The sequence below is a fragment of the Vidua macroura genome, chromosome 6 (assembly GCF_024509145.1).
Source record: "Vidua macroura isolate BioBank_ID:100142 chromosome 6, ASM2450914v1, whole genome shotgun sequence".
Lineage (NCBI taxonomy): Eukaryota > Metazoa > Chordata > Aves > Passeriformes > Viduidae > Vidua > Vidua macroura.
This window is the reverse complement of record NC_071576.1, coordinates 55136380-55155621: the sequence shown is the minus strand read 5'-3', so window position 1 is coordinate 55155621 and position 19242 is coordinate 55136380. Positions and strand designations below refer to the sequence as shown.

General features: G+C 39.8%; 1 protein-coding gene across 4 annotated transcripts in view; it reads left to right on the top strand.

Moving 5' to 3' along the window:
- Positions 1-19242, top strand: part of SHANK2 (SH3 and multiple ankyrin repeat domains 2) — a 248362-nt gene that overhangs the window by 108937 nt on the left and 120183 nt on the right. For all 4 annotated transcript variants that reach the window (XM_053979757.1, XM_053979756.1, XM_053979755.1 and 1 more), the window contains one exon: positions 12184-12259. In XM_053979757.1, coding sequence (XP_053835732.1) covers positions 12184-12259 — 76 coding nt within the window. The remainder of the gene's footprint in view (positions 1-12183; positions 12260-19242) is intronic.

Below are 19242 nucleotides of genomic sequence, written 5' to 3'. Positions count from 1 at the left end.
GATGTGTGCCAGCAGTATTTCAGTTTATGACATTTTGTGGAGAAAAACTTTCAAAAAATCAGTGTTATTCCTCCTTTGGTTCTGGGAGGAGCACCCTGATTCCCTGTCCTGAAAACACCTCAGTGAAGCTGGGCTGCTGCTGTCAACACACAACATTGCAACTGATTTTTGTGATTACAGGCCAACAAAACAAATCAAAATGCATCTAAAGCTGGCAGAACTACAGTTAACTCTAAATCCCACACTGTGAATAGCAAACCTACCTTTATCTGCCTCATTCCTGTTACCCATTTCTAGATGAGGTCTCTTCTTTTAAACAATATTATCTTAAAATTTTGACATCATAATGTTCTTAAGGTGACAAGTTGTCCACTTCAGGTTATGTGATGAGGAAGGAGATTTATCTAAAAGCAGTTATTTGTCCATTTTCTCCTGAAATGCTGGTGGTGTATGACAATAAGTTGAGGTGCCCTAGCAGTCCTGTGAAGAGTAATTAGACAGTGATGCATGAAACAGTGAGTGTTTAATCAGTTGGATCTTTCTGACTGTCCAAAGAACTCTTCAAGCTGTGCAAATCATTATCACTGGGAGGTGATTATGTCTTGTGCTGTCTGTGTGCAGGATTAGGGTAAATAATGAAATGAGATTTTTTAAATTATATATTTGGAGGATTAGATTTGCATGGCCTCTTTGTGGATTAAGTTTGGATATGCTGAGATGCAATTTATATGTGCAAAGGAGATAAAGGAGAGGGAGCAGGGGGAGAAGGTTGGAGTGTGATTATCAAGCACAGAGAGATGGCTAATCCAGGTGGGCTTAATACACTCAATTACATTTTTTAGAAAGGAATAAACCTACTAAGTAAAGATCTCAATTAAGTGCATCCCATCTTTGAGACACCACCACAAAACAAAAATTCAGAAATTCAAAATCTCTCCTGATTCTCTTTATTTGCCTTTTTCCATTCAAATTTGAGAGGTCACAAAGTCCACAATATAAAAGCTGCTAACAGGTCAAGGCTGTATTTTCACATTGCAGGTTTGAGAGTGGTTTTGGGAGGTTTTGTATGTCAGTTGAGAGGTTCAAGCTTTTTACATAATTTCTTTTTAAGAAACACCCAGACTATTTGATTTTTTTTCAGTTGTAACATTTTACAAATCTCATAACTAAAAATCTCATAAGTACAAAGATGCAGCATAATTCCTTTTTTCTTATTAGTTTATAGGCATTAAGCAGGGCACATAATGGAGTTTCAGGAATATGTCAGTCTTAGGAGAATTCATTTCCATATCACTGCTTGCTTCCAAGAATTAGTAATTTAGGCTTGCAGAAAACATCTAGAAATTACGAGTTTATTTTGCCATTCCTGCTTTTGTAACCGGTTTTGACATTTCTGTAACAATCAAACAAATGTACATTTTTATCATTAAATTTACAACCTTAAAGCTCAGGTGCTTTTTCAGCTGCACGACTTTAATCCAGGTTTATTGCCTGCCTTTGGTGTTTGCTGTGGTCTCTGGGATGCTGTTTGCACTCCCTGTGCCCCAGGTACCTCATTCTCTAAATTGTAAAGCTTTTCTGAGGAGAAACTTCATGAATATTGACCCTCAGCAATAAGCTGGTCTTTTATGTGTTCCATTTTAGGGTTGATTTTCAATTCTACTTAGGCAATTTCATCCTAATTGCATGATTTGAATTATGTTTAATTTTTGTAATACTTGTATTACAAGTATTTGTCCTGCAATTGCATGTTCAGATAGTATTCTGAATTTGTGTAAAATCATACAGTTTTTTAAACCTTCACTGGATTTTGGGGGAAAAAACACTTTTCAATTTAACCAGTGCACAATTAAAATCCATCTAATTTTATAGTGATCCATTCATGAGGGTTTCAAAGTGTGTTATAAATAAAACTTTTCAGTTTCTGTCACAGAAGAACTCAAAAATCTTAACTTCGAAAACAATTTTACTGTCACATTTAAAATAAATCCTTAATCCAGAGTCAACTAAGTGGTAAAAAATGAAACTTGAAAGGGTCTGGCTTGAGATGTAGATAAAAGATTGTCAGATTTGAAAAGGAAGACCTACTTTCTGCTCTTTTTGTGAAGACTTCAGCAGATGAAGAAAAGGCATTAGGTGAAATTGTAAGAACTAACAAACCAAAAGCTAACAGAAAGGGTAATATATATATATTTCAGGCTGATTTTCTAGTATGATCTTTTAGTGTTCTTAATGTATACTTATGCCCCCTCCCCTTTTTCCCCCCCTTGTTCTGGTTTTTACAGCCTATGTATTTGAATCTAATTAATTAGACTTTATTCCCAGTGGTGGCTTGGTGTCAGCAAGGAGAACCCCAAGCAGGTAAAAACCCCAGATCTCAGTTCTCTGAGTGCTTCCTTTAGTAGATGTTCCCAGTATGGATGGAGAGTGCTCAGCTGTGGTCTAGAAATACCACATTATTCATTTGAGAGGCCTTTTCCTGCACAAGTGTATTTCCTTCTCCTCAGTTTCTCCTGTTTGAAGTCCAATTGCAATGTTTATTGGCAGAAATTGCATTAATTTCAAGTAGATTTGGCACAGGGGCTGCACATTGCTGGTGTACACACAGGTAGCACAGACAGCTCATCTCCAGTCTGTGCTCCAGACTTTGAAGCACCATTGTTTATTCAGCCACCTCCCTCTTTATATGGAATGCCAACCACTTGGGAGACATTTTCTGCAAAATGTGACCCAGTCAAGCAGAACTTGACAAAATTATCATTAGAATTTGAAAGCTGTATTTTTTTTCAGTGTTCTATCAGCTCATTCTTCAAGAGTAAGGGGAATTGGAAAAATAACAGGGTGGTAACACCAAGTTCAGATAGTCTGAAATAACTCTCAAAACATTTGATCGGAATCACCAGCACAGTCCCTGTTCGACAGCTTTTGAAATTTTCCTGTGGGATGTGAAGTAGGAATAGGTTGAGTCAAAAGCAGTGGGAACGGGGCTTGGGAAAGGTCTGGAGTATCAGAAGTGCCTGGGGGAGGGGGGGAAAAGGAGGCTCCAGGGGACCTTCTGGCTCCCACAGGAGGGGGCAGCCAAGTGAGATTGGGCTCTGCTCCCAGGGAACAGGGACAGGACAAGAAGAAACAGCCTCAAGTAGTGCCAGGGGAGGTTCAGTTTGGGTATTAGGGAGAATTTCTTCATGGAAAGAGTTGCCAGGCATTGGTATATTGGTACTGGAACCCGAGATATTTAACAGCCATGTGGATGTGGCACTTGGGGACACGGGTTAGTGGTGGCCTTGGCAGTGCTGGGAGAACATTTTTACTCAGTGATCTCAGAGGGCCTTTCCAACCTTAATGATTCCATGATCCTATAGTTCTGTGATTAGTAGAGACCCAGTTGTGGCTGAGCTGTGTGCTGTGGTTGCAGATGGATGTTTACTATTGTATTGATCAGAAATTATATTCACATCAACTGTTTTAAGGCTCATTAGCCCTTTAATGCAGATCAAAGCTTTCACTGTCTTATTATTCATCAAAATGACTCAAGTGAAGTGTCTTTGACCAGAGAGACGTTTTCAGGTCCTGTGGATTTTCATGGCAAAACAAATGTGTGGCATCAACTCCATTTGTGTTTTGCAACATTTACTGTCTGACTTCATTGTGTGCTTGTTACGTGAGAAGTATTTTTACTGCATTTTCTGGGTTTTTTTTTTCTCCCTCTTATAAGCAGCAAAAGAGTGGGTTTAAAAAGAAATATAAAGCAGTATTGTTTTTAGAACACTGCAACAAAATATAGAAGTGATACTGTGGCACATTTCTAATAGCTGGGCTGAATCATATTCTGTTCCTCTAATGGCATGCGTAATTGCTCCAGGTTTTCAGGCGTCCTTCAGCCGCACTTATTTAGATTAGTGACTGATGCATTTCCATGGAAACTTGCAGCAGGGAGAAAAAAACCCTCTTGGTACAGCGTGGAACTGAAGGGACGTGGGCTTTGAGCCTGGTGTAAAATAAGGCTCCTTGCTTGTGGTCAGCTTGGTTTGGGGATTTTGTTGTAGCTGCTCTCTGCATAGGAAGAGGAGCTGGCAGCAGCGTTTTGTGTGGCAATTTGGAGCGCTTGTCAAATCCTACATTCCTTGATAAGCTTCAGCTTTTTGAGTGTGGTTGAAGGAGTACCTTCTGAAATGAAATGTCTGGGTGTTTGTTTCTGTGAGATGCAGAAGCACCCAAACCCCAGGTGAGCTGGTGAGAAACTGTCTGGAAAGTCAAAGTCCAAGAATGAAGTTAATTTTGGAGGTGGTGCGTGGAGCTTTAATGAAGGATCAATGAGTTTTGAAGTGCTAGTGGCAGGAATGGAAAGGTTTTATAGAACCTCCATCATTAAAATACCTAGAAAATATAATTACTTTTAAAAACTTTACACAGTACTGTTGCTTTCTTCAATATCTGGTACAATCTTTATATGCACTGCCTAACATATAATATCTGATTTTTAGTGCTTTCTTAGAAAACTCAAGTCTCAGCATTCTCAGCAATTTTTTTCTGATTTCCAGGAGTGTTTAAGGTTGCAGCATGGATTTTCAAATCTATTCATTTAAAGTAATTGCCCTTAAGTGTCTGCACAATGCTGTAAGGACAAGTATCTATCATACATTTTAAAAAGTAGAAATATTTTTGGATTTGGCTCCTTTCCTGTTGCAATCATCCTAATTATTTGGAATACTAGTGTAGGTTCTCTAGGAGTAAGGTCTCAAACCAATGGGGATAGTTTTTTCTATTTGAAAATTAATTATCCTGTGGCCTGGTTCTGAATCCTGTGTTACTTAGCAGTCATCAATGCGAAGTACCTCTAACCATATCTAGAAATGATTTTGGTATTTTATATATGTTATTTATTTTATTATATCTATACCTAGCCATATCTATATATTCTGATACATCACCACATGTTCAGTTGCTAAAGTCTGGTACTCCTGTTAAAAGTGATGTGGTGTTTCTAAGTAATTTTTCTTTTGCATTTTTGAATTTGTAGTTGCATGTTGTATTTTAGACACATGCAACAGTGTGGCAAGGCAGAAATTCTTCCTGATGAGCGGGGAACTTCCACATCCACAGCTTCTTGTTCCACCCTCATCTTCCCCTCCCTGGTCCTGTGTAAGCCTGGGTACCAGATTGCTCAGCACCATCCTGTTCTGCGCTTTTTGTTTGCTGTGACTGGAGTTATAACATTAAATTAGAAGTTATTCTTAGGTCCTTACAGTGGAAGCTGTGAAGTGTTCCTCTGTTTGTTGGGTTTTGGTTATGTTTGGTCATTTTCACTGCATTAGCCACAGTGAAAATCAGACTGAGAAGTCCACGTACACAATCAAGGCAGAGGAAAAACAAAAGGCAGTGCTGTGGTGAAAAAGATTGCGAGGTTCTAGGAACTTCCCACGTATCTCCCATGTTCAGCAGCTTCTTATGTATTCAAAATGTTATCTATTATTGAAGGCAGAGAATTTGACAGATCATTGATCCTGAGTACAGCTGGCAAAGATTTAGACTTGGATGGAGCTTCTTGTAAGGGAGGAAATTGAGGGGAAACATTTGTATCACCATTGATGATAAAAGTCCATAATAACTCTTGCTGAAACTTGCTGTACATGAAAATTAATGATTTTTGAAACGGAATAGAAGAATGGCTTTCCAGGGCCTGTTTTTCATTACTCAGCCCAAAATAATTCCCCATCTGTTCTTTCCAACTCAGAGTGCTCAATGACCTTCTCCCAAGCAGCTGGTTTTCTTTGTGGGGCTGTAAACATGTCTCAGGTAAGAACAATCCCTGTCATGCTGAGCAGACCACAGCTCCTGCCACACAAGCAAATGCAGAGTTCCTTCACAAACCTCTAATGGAATTTCCCTAAATTTAATGCAGTCTCTCTGTCAAGGCAAAGTCATTAAGCCAGGTTTCACCTGGCACCTGCCCTCTGCTACAGGCCATCATTCTGGGTTACGCTGCTGCCATCAGTAAGAACACTGATATTTGCAGGCAATATTTGAACTATATGCTGGGAGGATGAAAAATATGAAATATGGTGTTATGATTAAAAACATTTCGTACCTTGAGTCAGTTCTAAAGAACTGCAACGTTACACCACCTGAGCTTTGTAAGTGAACAAACCATCCTGACCTTCAGGATAAGTAACATTTGCAGCAGATGATAGTGCCAGCAGGCAACTCATCAAGACTTCTTTGTTCTCCCTGGATTTGAAAAACAAGATGTCTTTATTCATGTGTGTAGGAGCACTTTGGGATTGGCATGGAGAGCTGGTTTTTATGAGGCAGGTACATATTGTCAGGCCACAATTACAGGTTAGGCAAAGTGCACCAAGGTTACTTAGTTTTGGCCTGACTTGGTAAAAGCTGGGTATTTCAGCAAAGATCAAACTAGGTGCACGCGGACCAAAGCCACGTTCAGCTGCTAGAAACTCTGAGGTCAACATCCAGCTTTTTATGGGCTCTTCACACTTTTCCTTTAAGATGTATTTTACTCTGTAAAGCAAAGAGGGGGAAAAAAATCTGTCCTCTGCCAATTAATTTCCTTTGAGATCACTCAGGGCTGTGTTTGTGCCTGTCCCACACAGAGTGGCTTAATCCTCTGCATTAGGCGAGACCAAGGACACAGAGCTGCCACGGATGGGTTGGAAATGAGGGGCAGAGGGAATGGAGACCCTCAGAAACCCAACAGGAGAACTTAGGGAGAGATCATGTGACCATTACAACATTTGGAAAACATTCTGCAAGTGAGGGAAGAGCTGCAGAATCCCAGAATTGTACAATTGTACAGATTGTACGAATTTACAGCTTGTAAAGTTGTTAGGACAGTAAGAAGCAAATGCTTCCACAGCTACTTGCTGGGGCTTTATTTTGCAGGTATAAGTATGCTTTTTGTTAAATTAAATGGAAAACTGATGACATGGGAGACACTGTTCTTCCATAACTGCCTCTCCAGCAGGTCCAAGTTGTATATTTCTGTTATTAAGGTTTCCCTTGCAAACAAACTTGCTGATTCATTCCATTGATCAGCCATTTCAGCATCCTTTGTCGGTAAATGAATTTGCTGTATTCCAGCTAATCTTCCTCTAAAGATGAAGGAGGGAATCAACACTCAGTCTTCCTTTCTTTTTCTGAAAAAAAAAGGAAAGGCAGAAGAATATGCTTATTCTCAAATCTGAAAAACTTTGAAAACCACATAAGATTTGCTATTTCTCAGCTCTGACTGAAAGAAAATTTGGTTGAGAGCATCACATCAACTGAACACTGGGACTTAAAAAAAAATAATCCGCATTAAATTAATGTGAATTAAAGGTATTCATTAATTTACCATTTAAAATGCCTTCATCATATGCTTCTTTTCTCCTGTTCCTCACAGTTTATCCCTTCAAATGAAGCATCAATGTTTTTACCTCAGATTTGCAAAGAAACGAAAAAGATAATTGTAGTTTCTGCTGAATTCTTGGGTGGTACATACTTACAGATTTCACTTTCATGAGTTTTTATAACCCGTTATCAGAATCTATGATCAAACAGTTAATAGAGAAAATTTCCATTTCTATTTCTTCATCCCATTTTTGGTATATTTTTTAGAATCCATAATCCTACTCCACACGATTTGGAGGAGGATCCCCGAACTTCATCTTTCCTATGGCTCAAATGAAATGCTCAAAGAAAGCAATAAGAAATGTCATGTTAAACAATTGTATCATGAATTGAAAAAACTTCTCATTTATCACCATTTTAATGTACCTTATTTAATAGAAAATCCAGTTTTGATGAATCTCCATTTTCTAAGGGGAAATGGGAATAAGTAAAATAAGTTACTGAGACTTCACAGTTTGTGGTATGAAGAATATTTTTATCTTTTAATGTGATTATTTTCTGGAGCATCATTTGGCATGGCAGATATTTTGGATATACTTGGGATAGAAAAATGCATGCTTTCTTACTGATGTTTTCAATCCCATGAACTTTTTCTTATGGCCAAATTTGGGTCAATTTAAGGAAAAACTCATAAGATAAGAGCCCTGTCATGTTGCAAACCAGCACAAGTGTCCTTGAATAGTGAATTTCTGATGACTTTATTATTAGACTGCTTTCCTCAGCTTTGAATATCTTCTGGTCTAACCCCCAGCATAAATGGCTGGGAAAGGGTTTTCCCCGAGGAAGGGGAAGGTGCAGGGGGAAGGCCTTAACCTCTGCCACTGTTTTGGGTGTTGCAGCTGCAGAGAGCTGTAGGTGAACTGCTCTGACAAAGAACATCTCTAAATGTCTGTTGGGAGTGAAACATCTCCCAGGGCTGTCACTGGGGAAGAGGGAAGGAAGAAGGAAAAGCTGCATGTTTTGGGGTGGGGATAAAACCCACCTTTACCCACCAGTGGTATCTGGGGAGAGCCTGCTGCTCTCTTGCCTCCCAGTATCACAGCACAAATTCTGCTGTTGCACTCCTGTTTCCTCTGTTCATCCTGTGGGCATGCTGGTGACTGGGAACCTTTCCTAGAGTGCTGGCAGCTCTGACAGCATCCCTGCTGGCACAGCATCCCGCGCAGTTTCCTTGGAAACACGGCGCCGAAATGCCCAGCGAGGAGCAGCAGGGAGGAGAGAAGGAGTGGAGACAGTTGGTTTGGGATTTTTTCCCCCTCTGTAGGAAATCAGGACTCTTGGATAACTAACTAATATGATTAAGTAGGAGTTGTTTATTGTTTATATTATATACTTATTTATACATTCTAACATTATATACATTATATACTTATTTATACATTCTATACATACTAATTTATATTGTTTATATTATATACTTATTTATACATTCTATTAACTTTACTGCACACACTGATCATGCATCTCTTGATTGGTGTCTCTATCTTGTTCACATGCTCTGCACACACTTCTCAGAGTATGTGATTGGTTACAGTCCAGGTATTTCACAGCCCTCTGTTATCTAGTTATCTATCCCTGTTATCTGGTTCTTGTGGTCTTGTGGTCTGAGAAACAGAATTGTTTCTCAGCATTTTCTTTCTTAATTTAGCACAATTTATGTCTTAATAACCTTGACGAATTCCAGAGGGTGTTGATGAACATAACTAGAAACGTTTTGGCTGGGGCACGCAGTGGCCTAAACCTTGCAAATACATTGCTACACCCCTCCTAGTTCTTTACCTTCCAAAGCAATATCAAATATGTAAGCAACCTAGTCCAAGCAGGAGCATCAGGGTGGGAGTCGGGCTGGCTGCTGGAACAGGCTCACAGTTGTGTCATGGGCTGGAACAGGGCATGAGTGGCCTCATATGAGTGGTTTAGAGTCCAAAATTTATTTCTTGCTTTTCATGGCAGTGATCTTTCAGCTTTTGATAATGTCTGCAAGATCTGTTGGAGTCCTGTGGTCACTTACGAGACTGAGACAGAGAATCCACAGGAAGTCCTACATTTATTTGGAGGAAAGCCCTCACTGCTCCTGAGGTAGAGAAAGGAAGCAATGTTTTCCACCTACACTTTCTCAGTGCTCACCCCGCTTTGAACTCTATAAATTACATTCTGGAAGGGCAGGGTTTGAGCCTGTTGCTTACTGAGATGTCTGCAACAATAAATTATTCTAATAAAGAAACAGCTGGGGCTTTATTATTTTGATTGCCACTATTGCCAAGGGCACACAGCTTATTTCTGCTGCACTTTCACAGGCTTCAGTGGAAAATGGACCAGGAAAAAAAAATGTTGTGTACTTATGATATTTACTCTGGTAAAATATGGGCTTCTCAATAGATGCAGAAATGTCAAGTGATATCCCAATATTTCTCTCTATTGTCAATGTAAAGGAAACTGGACCATTTTTGCAAACCCTGGCATTTTGTTCTAACCCTTAGAAAAACTTTTTGAACTGATCCAACTTGATGTAGCAACTTTTCATCTGTGGTGACAGATATTCCTCTCAGTAAGAATGCAGTGTTATTAAAATAATTGTCTTTATTAAAATAAAGGTGCTAAATAATGTGTTTCTAGACCTTCATGTCCATATCTTCTTGCGGGTCTTTCTAATCTGTCTGCAACCAAGTTTAAGAAGAAATCCTCAAAAGATTCTGTGGGTAAAAGCTTCTTAAATAATGATGGGGTTGTTAGTGTTAGGTGGTCCTAACTTGATGCAAAGCATTTTGATAAAGAGTTCTGGTCTTAAGAAAACCTGGGACATAAGAATGGGTTCAAATCCAGGGAAACCTGGAGCTAATCCCTTGGTGCAAATATACCTATAACAGTGTTACTATGCTATATTTGGCTTGAATTCAGAACAGCATTTGTTAGGCATTTGCCTATGGGTTCTTTGTGTTCTTTTGTCAAGTCAGAGAATGGAATCCTTTTCCTTTTTCAGTCCCCAGTTCATTCTGATGGCAGATTCCTGGTCCTCCCCCCCTGCTCCTGGGTGTCTGTACTTGTGCTGTGTAATAGGGCAGCCTGGCATCTGTGTCGGAGGTGAGGGAAAGAGGGTAATTAGGGAGCTTAACACAGCAGCCTGGGAAACTGCCACTTAGCCTCGAGTTCAGCGCCTTGCAAAGTTTCTCTTTTCCCAAGTAATCCCTGACTGCACACAGAGGAGTGGGGGGGGAAACACAGGGGTGGCAGTGCTGGGGAGCAAATCCAAGCTGCAGCTGAAGAGTGCTGGCTCTGCAATCCGGAGGAGCTGAACAAAGCTCTCTGTCTTGCTGTGCCTTCCCATCCCTCCCACCCGCTTTGTATTCCTTATAGCACTGAAATATCATGCTATAGAAAACAGATTCTGCAGGGGGAACATCTGGCTCCTTAAGGCTCAAGCAGTTGCTTTAAGATTTCAAAATGTTCATCATAATTTATTTTTTGTAATAATTTCTGGGAAACTCAAAGAGAGTCCAGGTTTATGCTTTTTTGTGTTTCTTCTGTTTAGGTCTCTTGGTATGAACCTGATTTTTAGAGTGGCATGAAAAAATGAATGTTGCTCGATGGGGAACAGACTGCAATTTGTGCAGTAGGAGCAGGAATTTTGGGTAAAAGAAAGGCCTTTTAGGCAGAAAACACAGGTTGTAGGTGAATGACAAAGGGGCAAAATAAACTAAACTATCAAGTAGGGTTCATCTTATAATAGGTATTTTCTCCCTCTCTGGCCATCCTGTAGGATGGAGCCTGGCTGGTCTCCACTAAATGTATATAAATGTAAATATTTCTGTTTTTTCCTAGTACTGCTTTTCTTGTGCCTTGCCAATTGGTGCACAGCTCTGAAGAAACAACTTTCTTACTCTTTTAGACAGCTGCAACCTTCATGCACATTTCCAGCTGAAATTTCTCTGTATTATGGATGTATTTGTATTTATGCCTCCAGCTGGGGGCATGATCCAGTTACATGTCAGCTGCACTGATTAAAGCAAGGAAATAGGCATTTTCCCCACCCTTCCTCCCAAAGTCTGCCTCCCAGGACTTTCTCCTGCTCCTTGGCTGTGTTCAAAGCCCTTCCATCCTGCTCTGATGTTCTCTTTCTCTCTGCAGACTTGCCCTTGGTCATTTGACAGCACCAATCTCTCAGTCATTTGTACCATCCTTAAAAGCTGTGCCACAGAGGTGCTGTGCCTTGAGGGCTCTGGCTGGTTTGGAGAATCAATAAAATCTGTTGGGATTGTGTCAGACTATCCTTCCATGGAGAGTCCCTCCACTGTGCAGATGGGACTTTGATGGTCATAATCTAACCTGGAAACTTTTTCATCTGATTTTTGATGGCTCTTAGCCAAACCAAAGGTGATTTCATTGGAGGACCAACCCATAGTTAGGCAAAAAAAATATATTGATTTGCATATTCTGGCTATTTTCCCAACCTTTCTGACATCTATTGCAGATTTCTCTTCTTTCTTCTTCTATTTTGCCTCTTAGCTATAAAAGACTCAAATACTGGACACAAAAGTTTTTACCACTGAGAATGTGAGTGGAGCTTTAAAACTTGTGAATGATGTGATTCATGACCTGCAAAAAGTTCTCCTTATTCACTTGATATGTCTGATGCCATAAAAGAATATCTCCAAAGCCAACATTTTTTTCCAAAATGCTTTGAAATTACATTCATTCACTGTGAGGGAATATAAGCAAATAATTCAGCACTTGATTAAGAAATACAGAAGTATTGAAAATTCTTTTTTCTCTGTGCAGAAACACGAACAGATAGAACAAAGAAGCTGTTTAGACACTACACTGTTGGATCCTATGACAGCTTTGATGCTTCAAGGTAAGAATTTTTCCTTTTGGTTGCAATCTGTTTACAAAACCTTCCCAGGTTTTATTTAATTGTTACATTTGGTTTAGGCTTTGGAGGGGAAGAGGGAAGCAGATCACTAAACAGAACTTCTGAGGGTACCATTTTACTTCTAAATTGGTTTTTATTGCAGTTTTCTTCGTTCGTATGGGATGGGTGTAGAAAATTCAGGAGCAGTCAAATTATGAGTTTCACTGTTTTGGGAGTGGTGCAAGAGATTTGTTGTTCTGAACAGTAACTTTGGAACCTGAGTAGAACTGAAGCTGCTGGAAATGAGAAATCAGATTATTTATTTGTGAAGAATTCATGTTTTTTAAGCAGGTTCTTCTCCCCCATGGATATACCTTGAACATACAGGGGACTGCTGGTAGAAAGCAGGAAGGGATGAGCTTCAAAACACAGAACCTCAGTTAGCTTTTGGTGTCTTCTTGAGGAAATTTTGGTAGCATACTGGAATTATTATGCTTTTGTCCTGAGTGTCCAATTACAGCTTGGGTTTGTTTTTTTGTTTGTTTGCAAGGAAACCACATTTATTGTAGGAGAAAAAACTCTGAAATGTGTAAAGCAATGGCAGTGTTTCATGTAGCACAATACTAAAATAAAAAGGTGACTGTTGGTTTTGTTCTGTGCTCTTAGACTTTGCTCTGAGGTTCAGACATAGCTTCTGTGTGAGTTGAAGAGTTTGGGGAGGGAGTTCCCAGTTGGACATGATGTGATTGATGGGGGGAGTCTGATGATGGTAAAGTTGTTAAGAGAAGCTGTGAGCCCGTACTCTGAGACAAGCTCTGCAGAGCAGACTCAGTGGTTACTGGGGATATTTGCAGTGAGAAGAGTTGGCTTTTTGCAAGGTTCTTTGAGTGATCATTAGTCTGCAAAATCCATATCCTTGTCTCTATATTTCAGTGTGAATGGATAGGGTTGTTTCTACAAAAGAGAGAAGCTGTATCTGCTGCATGTTGCCTCAGAGATATCAAATAATTCCACTTGGAAACCTCCTGCTACTTTCTAACAAAAGATTTTTTTTCATTAGAAAATGCCAATTCCATCAAAACCTTCCTTTCCACCTTTCTTTTTGGGGGAGTGGAGGATTGTTGGTTTATTTCTATATTGTTTTGAGGGTTTTTTTCTAAAGGTATTGGGTTTGTCCAGTGCAACAGTAAAGCTCTCAAAAAATGTATCTTACCTGATTCAGGACTGAGCAGGAGAGATAATCAGGAAAAAATGAACTTTTGTACAGTCTTATATAAATTAGTTATGAAGTGTGTCTGCAGTTGATATCTATTAATTGTCTGAGTAGAGAGAGCAACAGAGTTCTTCTGACAAGAAGAAAACTCTCCTTGAGTTTCCACAGAGAATCCAAGACCTAGTGGATCTGTTTGGAAGGGTAATAGTGGAAATTGAGAGGAAAAGGTAGGAGAATGCAGAATTAATGTGAAATTCTAAGAAATACAATGGAAAGGTAGACTTGCTTAAGACATTTTTTTCAGCAAAGAATGGTAAATCTAGAATTTTTGTAAAGTAACACCAGGAAAATGAAAAATCCCAATAACACACCAAGTTGTGTTTCAGGTACCTGATTGAGGCTGCAAATCAGCTTTTTGTACCTCTGAATGGTGACCTCACTGGTGCTTGTGCATTGCTGCTAAAGCAAAAAGAATTTGTATTTCAGAACCTATCTGGAGATTAATATCTCTTGGTGGTACATCCAGATTTAATTCCTCACAAGGGCTTCTTCAGGGAGGGGAATTATTCAAAGAGGCAAACAAGGTGTGAAAGTGAGAGCAATTTTTGATATTGCTAGATTTGTATTGCTTTGATTACTTTCTCTGTTATTATTTTGTATCTAAGTCGGGGAAGAATGCATTAGAACAGATTTAACGCTGGCAGCAAAGGTTTCATAAACATTTGTCAGAAGGCAATTGTGCCTCTGTGCTAAGAACAGCTCTGAATCCAAAGTACTAACAAAGCTGATCCAGTTCCTTTCCAGAGATGGTATGGGGGAGTGAGGGGAAGTGTCTGCTCCCTTCTCTCTTTCCTTCTCCCTCCCAAAGGGCGAAAATTGCTGAATAGAAACACTCTGTTCAGAAATCTATATTAATGGGCTTATTCACATGCAGGAAAATACATTGTACATGGCATTTTTCATCTTGAGGAAAATGTGCAGCTTGAGTAATGGAGCTTCATTAAATCCTATTTCAGCTTTGCATAAGAGATCAGTTATCCATACATTAACTTTGGGAGAATGGGGAGGATGCTTACTAATGTGGAGAAAGGCACTGAGACTTGCTTGCCCGTGCATATAGTCACTAAATATCATACAAATATAATATAGTATTTGAAACTACCAGGTCTGATGTATTATCTGCTTTAAATGCTGATGACATGCCCTCAACAGGGAAAAATTTCTTCTTAATGTCTATCCTCTTTCAGTTTAAATCCCCACTCCTTGTCCTAAAGAGCAGATACACCACTGAAACTGCAAGGAGATAATGCAGAACTGCTCTGCCACATCTCTGAAGTTTTCTGTCTTCCCTGGATTTGTCAGCAGTTAATTCAAATGAAATTATTTGTGGGGGGTAAATGAGTTAATTGATCAAGGTTGAATTCCAGTTTAATAATAGAAAGCATTGCTAAGGCATAGAATGGGTGTTCGAATTAAAAAAAAAAATCTTTTTATTTTAAAACTTAAAGCTAAGATAAACCTTTAGAAATTAGCATTTTTTAATCTGCTTTTTAACTGAAGTGAGGGAGTTGATTAATTCTTTCAAGATGGGACAGTGGATTGTTCAGTCAGGAAAATATGTGGAATTAATGAGTTGTTTAATTTCAAATGTAAAATATTATCACCCTTTTAAATGGAAAGGGACTGTTAATATAGTGATAACTTAGTTTTATACTCTGGAGACATAAATTGTATGAGGCATAGTGTGGTGCTATGTAAAAATTATAAACTTGGTGTGGTGGAAAACATGATTCATTGCCCCCATGAATTTGGGAACTTTAGGACACTACAGTGGAAACTTTTCCTACTGCATTCATTGCATCATCTCCCACCCCCAGCAGAACAGGGCAGCAGCAGAAGTCAGTAGCACAACTGAATGCCAACATCAGTAATCAAAACTGCACAAGAATGGGAGGTCTCCTGCCTATTCTGTGTCTTTCTTCACAGAGTTATTGACTTTCACATGAGGGTTTTCTCCAGACTCTTTAACTGGTTCCAATCCCTGCATGGCAGAAGTTTTCCTGGTGTCTTTCTTTGATGTCCCATGGCTCCAGCAGTATAAAGGAGCTCACAGGAAAGGACGTGATGACAAATAACCTTTTCCAAAGGCTGGTTGCCACCACATTAAAGACAGGACCAAATTGATTTGCCTTATGGTTTTTGTTCTGTTTTTTCTGGAGGAAGACAAAGAGGAAAACAGGATGGTGTAATCTGTAAGAAAACTTAATTAAAGGCTTAATTCATTCGCCCTACTGTCCCTACTTGGAGTCAGGTGGCAACATGCATGTCCCACGAGTGTAGAAGCTGACAGGAGCAACTCTTCAAAAGCCAATTTACATACAAACATCTAATAAAAAACGGAAATTCTTCTCAGAAGTTGTTTCCAGGCCATTCTCTGTTGCTGTTGTCATTTGTGCTGTTGGATAGAGCAGCATAAGATTTAATCCTGAGCAGCTCAGAGACACTTCTTGGCGCAGCTGAAGCTGTCTGCCCCTGCACCTCAGCATGCTGTGGAGAGCTTGGTTATATTTTTAATTTTTTTAGCCCACAGAATGTGGCTGTTGGATACCTTTGTCCCAAAGTTGTGATGTAAGTGGTGCTGTCTTGGCAGTTTAAGCATTAGGCGTGTTCCACACCTATTTTAGTGGAAGATCTCAGTCCTATGCAGAAATACTTTCATCTGGCTTCACATGGATATTTCACATAAATAATCCTCCCTCTGGAGAAATGCAGTTGCTCATCTCTTTAAATATAGATTTTAAAATAATAAAATATAGATTTAAAACAGATGGAAAGTTTTAGTGGAATTCTGGCCATTGCAAGTGGTGAGGAATGTAAAACTGACAGGGAGCAAAGGGATTTTCTCCTTGGTTATGGTGGCCCCGTGTCCCTGGGGTGGGGAATTTGGCTTATGTGCATGCTGAGTGCTGCTTGCCTGGCAGCAATCCACTAAATCCTGGCAAATGGATCCGTGCAAAAACTGAGGGAAGGTATAAGAGCTGTTGTTATATTTTATATCCTGCTTCCCACATTTTCATGTTGGTTCTGTCCGGGCAGAACAGTGAGAGTAGTGTTGTTACATGGAAAATAAATGGGATTTTCTGAATTAGGGTAAGAACTAGATGATATGGGATTGAAACTGAATGATCTTTAAGGTCCCTTTCAACCCAAACCATTCTAGGATTCTGTGAACTGCACTTTTGTTTGTTTGTTTTCTGTTGGATATCACCAGTTCCACTGTACTAATGTTTCCTGGAAAGTCTGTACTGTTCAGGTGATCTCTTGAAGGAAATGGGAGTAAGGAGATTAAAATGGTGCTGTTCACTCTTAACAGTAAATCCACAATCTGGAACTGACACTTTGATAATAAGTGGAAACTGATTTTACAGCTGTTTTTACCTGCAGGCATATATTTTAAACATAGTCCTTGGTTTCCTCTGGTGGAAATAAGTAAAACCAGCAGCATTTTAACTTTTTTTGCCTATACACATAGCTCAATTTTTGCCTAGAAGATGGTAACAAAAATATCTGAGTATGCTCATCATTGTAATTAAATATAGCCCTGTGAGCCAGTGATGTGGTTACATCTGAAAGCTCTCTGAGATTTTAATGATTTAAAATCTCTGCAGATGTGATATCATGGTTCTTTTGAGCACAGAGAATGGTCAGCACCAGCCAAATTGTAGGGGGAAAAAAGTATGTAAAATGTTTTGTGTAATGTAATCTCACCTGACGTCTAAAGTTATTTTGTTGGATTTGCCCTGTTGTCTGTTCTGAATTAATTAATTAACTGTGAGTATAACAGCCTGACAGCACTGAGCTGCTCTTAATGTGAGGCAGAAAGGCAAGGGTAGCTCAGTTTTAATACCTTGTGCCTCATTAACTTGAAGAGCATAATTTGATGCAATTTGAAGAATAGCATATATATTTAAGCAATAATTAATGCATTGTAGCCTCTGTGGAGCAGGTGGAGATGTAAAATGTGAAGTTTTTCATTTATAGTTATTCAGTTTCTAATGGAAATTCCTTTGGTTGCTAATTAACAACTTTGCACTTTGCCTCCCCTGCTGTTGTATGATGCCACGATGGAGCTTTTTGTGTTGGTGGCTACAGCAAATATTGAAAGGAATAGCTGAAATAGGAGGTAAAAAGGGGGTGTGTGTGTGCATCTGAATTGTGGTGCCTCTCCATCTAAACCTGTACTATAATTGCACTATTAAGGTCTAATACGATTATGGTAAGATGCAAAACACTACCGCGAGTGATAGAAGTTTCCATTAGCTTCTAAGTGCATTTTTAAGCTGTTTGCTGCCTTAACAGAGAAGTTTGCTCAACCCACTTCAGTAAGATTCCAGCTTTTAGCAGCTAATGGTTTGGTAACTAATGACTAAAATGTGTCAGGCATTTTCTGGGCTAGATGTTTGCCTAAATTTTTAGTGGTAAGTGTTAGCAAAGAGACCTCAAGAGCTAAGAAAAAAGATATACAGCCTTTGCCAAATGTAGAATTACAATGCTCCTTCTGAAAAACTTTTAGGATCTGCCTCTAGTGCTAGTCCAGACTTAACTGTGTGCCTGGGGTAGAGAAGCTGCTGCTTGCAAGGGCTGGGATTTGGGGGTTGTGCCATTTCCTGCACAGCAATTGGTACTCCCAGGCTCAGCAGGATTTCCTCTGCAACTCCTCCGGCCGGATGCTGGAGGACAGCATGGATTTAAATGTCACCACTGAAAGCAGCAGCCTGTGTCCTGTGCATGGCGGGGAATAAAGTGTTTTGTTTTTTTTTTTTTTTTTTTTTTTTTTTCTTTAAATTAGAAGAGAGGAACTGAAAAAAAGAAAAGAAAAAGGAGTGGAGATGCAGAACAAGTTTGTGAGGGTGTAACACCAGGTTGATTAGAAACAAGAGCCACAAAATTAGAGCAGAGGAAAACAGGAGATTCAAATGGGAATTTTTCTGGGCAGTGGGGAGAAAGTAATTTCTAATTTCTAATAATTAGTGTTTTCCATTCCTGTGTCCCAGCCCCTGTGATGATTTAATTCCCTGCCCCAGGGCAACTTTGGCTGCCGTGCTGTCACCTCATCACCAGATGAGCAAAGGCTCCATATGGTGCCTCTGGTTGGGAATGATGCAGTTGGAAGTTTTGGCAGCCCCAAAGGGAACAAATAACTGGTGAGCTCGCACTGTGGGCTTGCCTCCAGTGGGAGTGATCTAAACCACTCTTTCCCCCCTCACCCCCTCTTTCCAGGCAGATTTTCACAAATATTTGTTGCATTTGGAGAATTTGATCTATGAGGCAACATTCTCAAGGTGGCTGGCAGGCAGAGTATGGGTTTTGTTCCTCTTGAAAGCTGAAATAATCCAAAACTGGAAAGGGGTGGATTTTCATGCTCAGTCTCTTTGGTGGTGCAAAAGGAAGGTGTGGGGGGAGGGTGCCTTGTTCCTCCAGGGGCAAACAAGATGTGCTGGAGCTATGTTTCTTTGACAAATGGAATTGAACCCAACAAAGAAGGAGCAGCTAAAGAGCAAACAGTAGCTGGTGATGGAGCATTCACCTGGACTAAAGGAGGTCTGGGCTTTAGTCCCGTTTGTGTCAGACTTAAATCCACAGCCTGAGCTGCTGCTGAATGTGGCAAGCACATTTCTCTCTGTGCACCTCAATAAAAAATCCTGAGAGAGAGAGAAATGTGCTTGCCACAGCTGAATGCCAGGAGCCTGCTGGACAGAGCAGGGCTTTATCC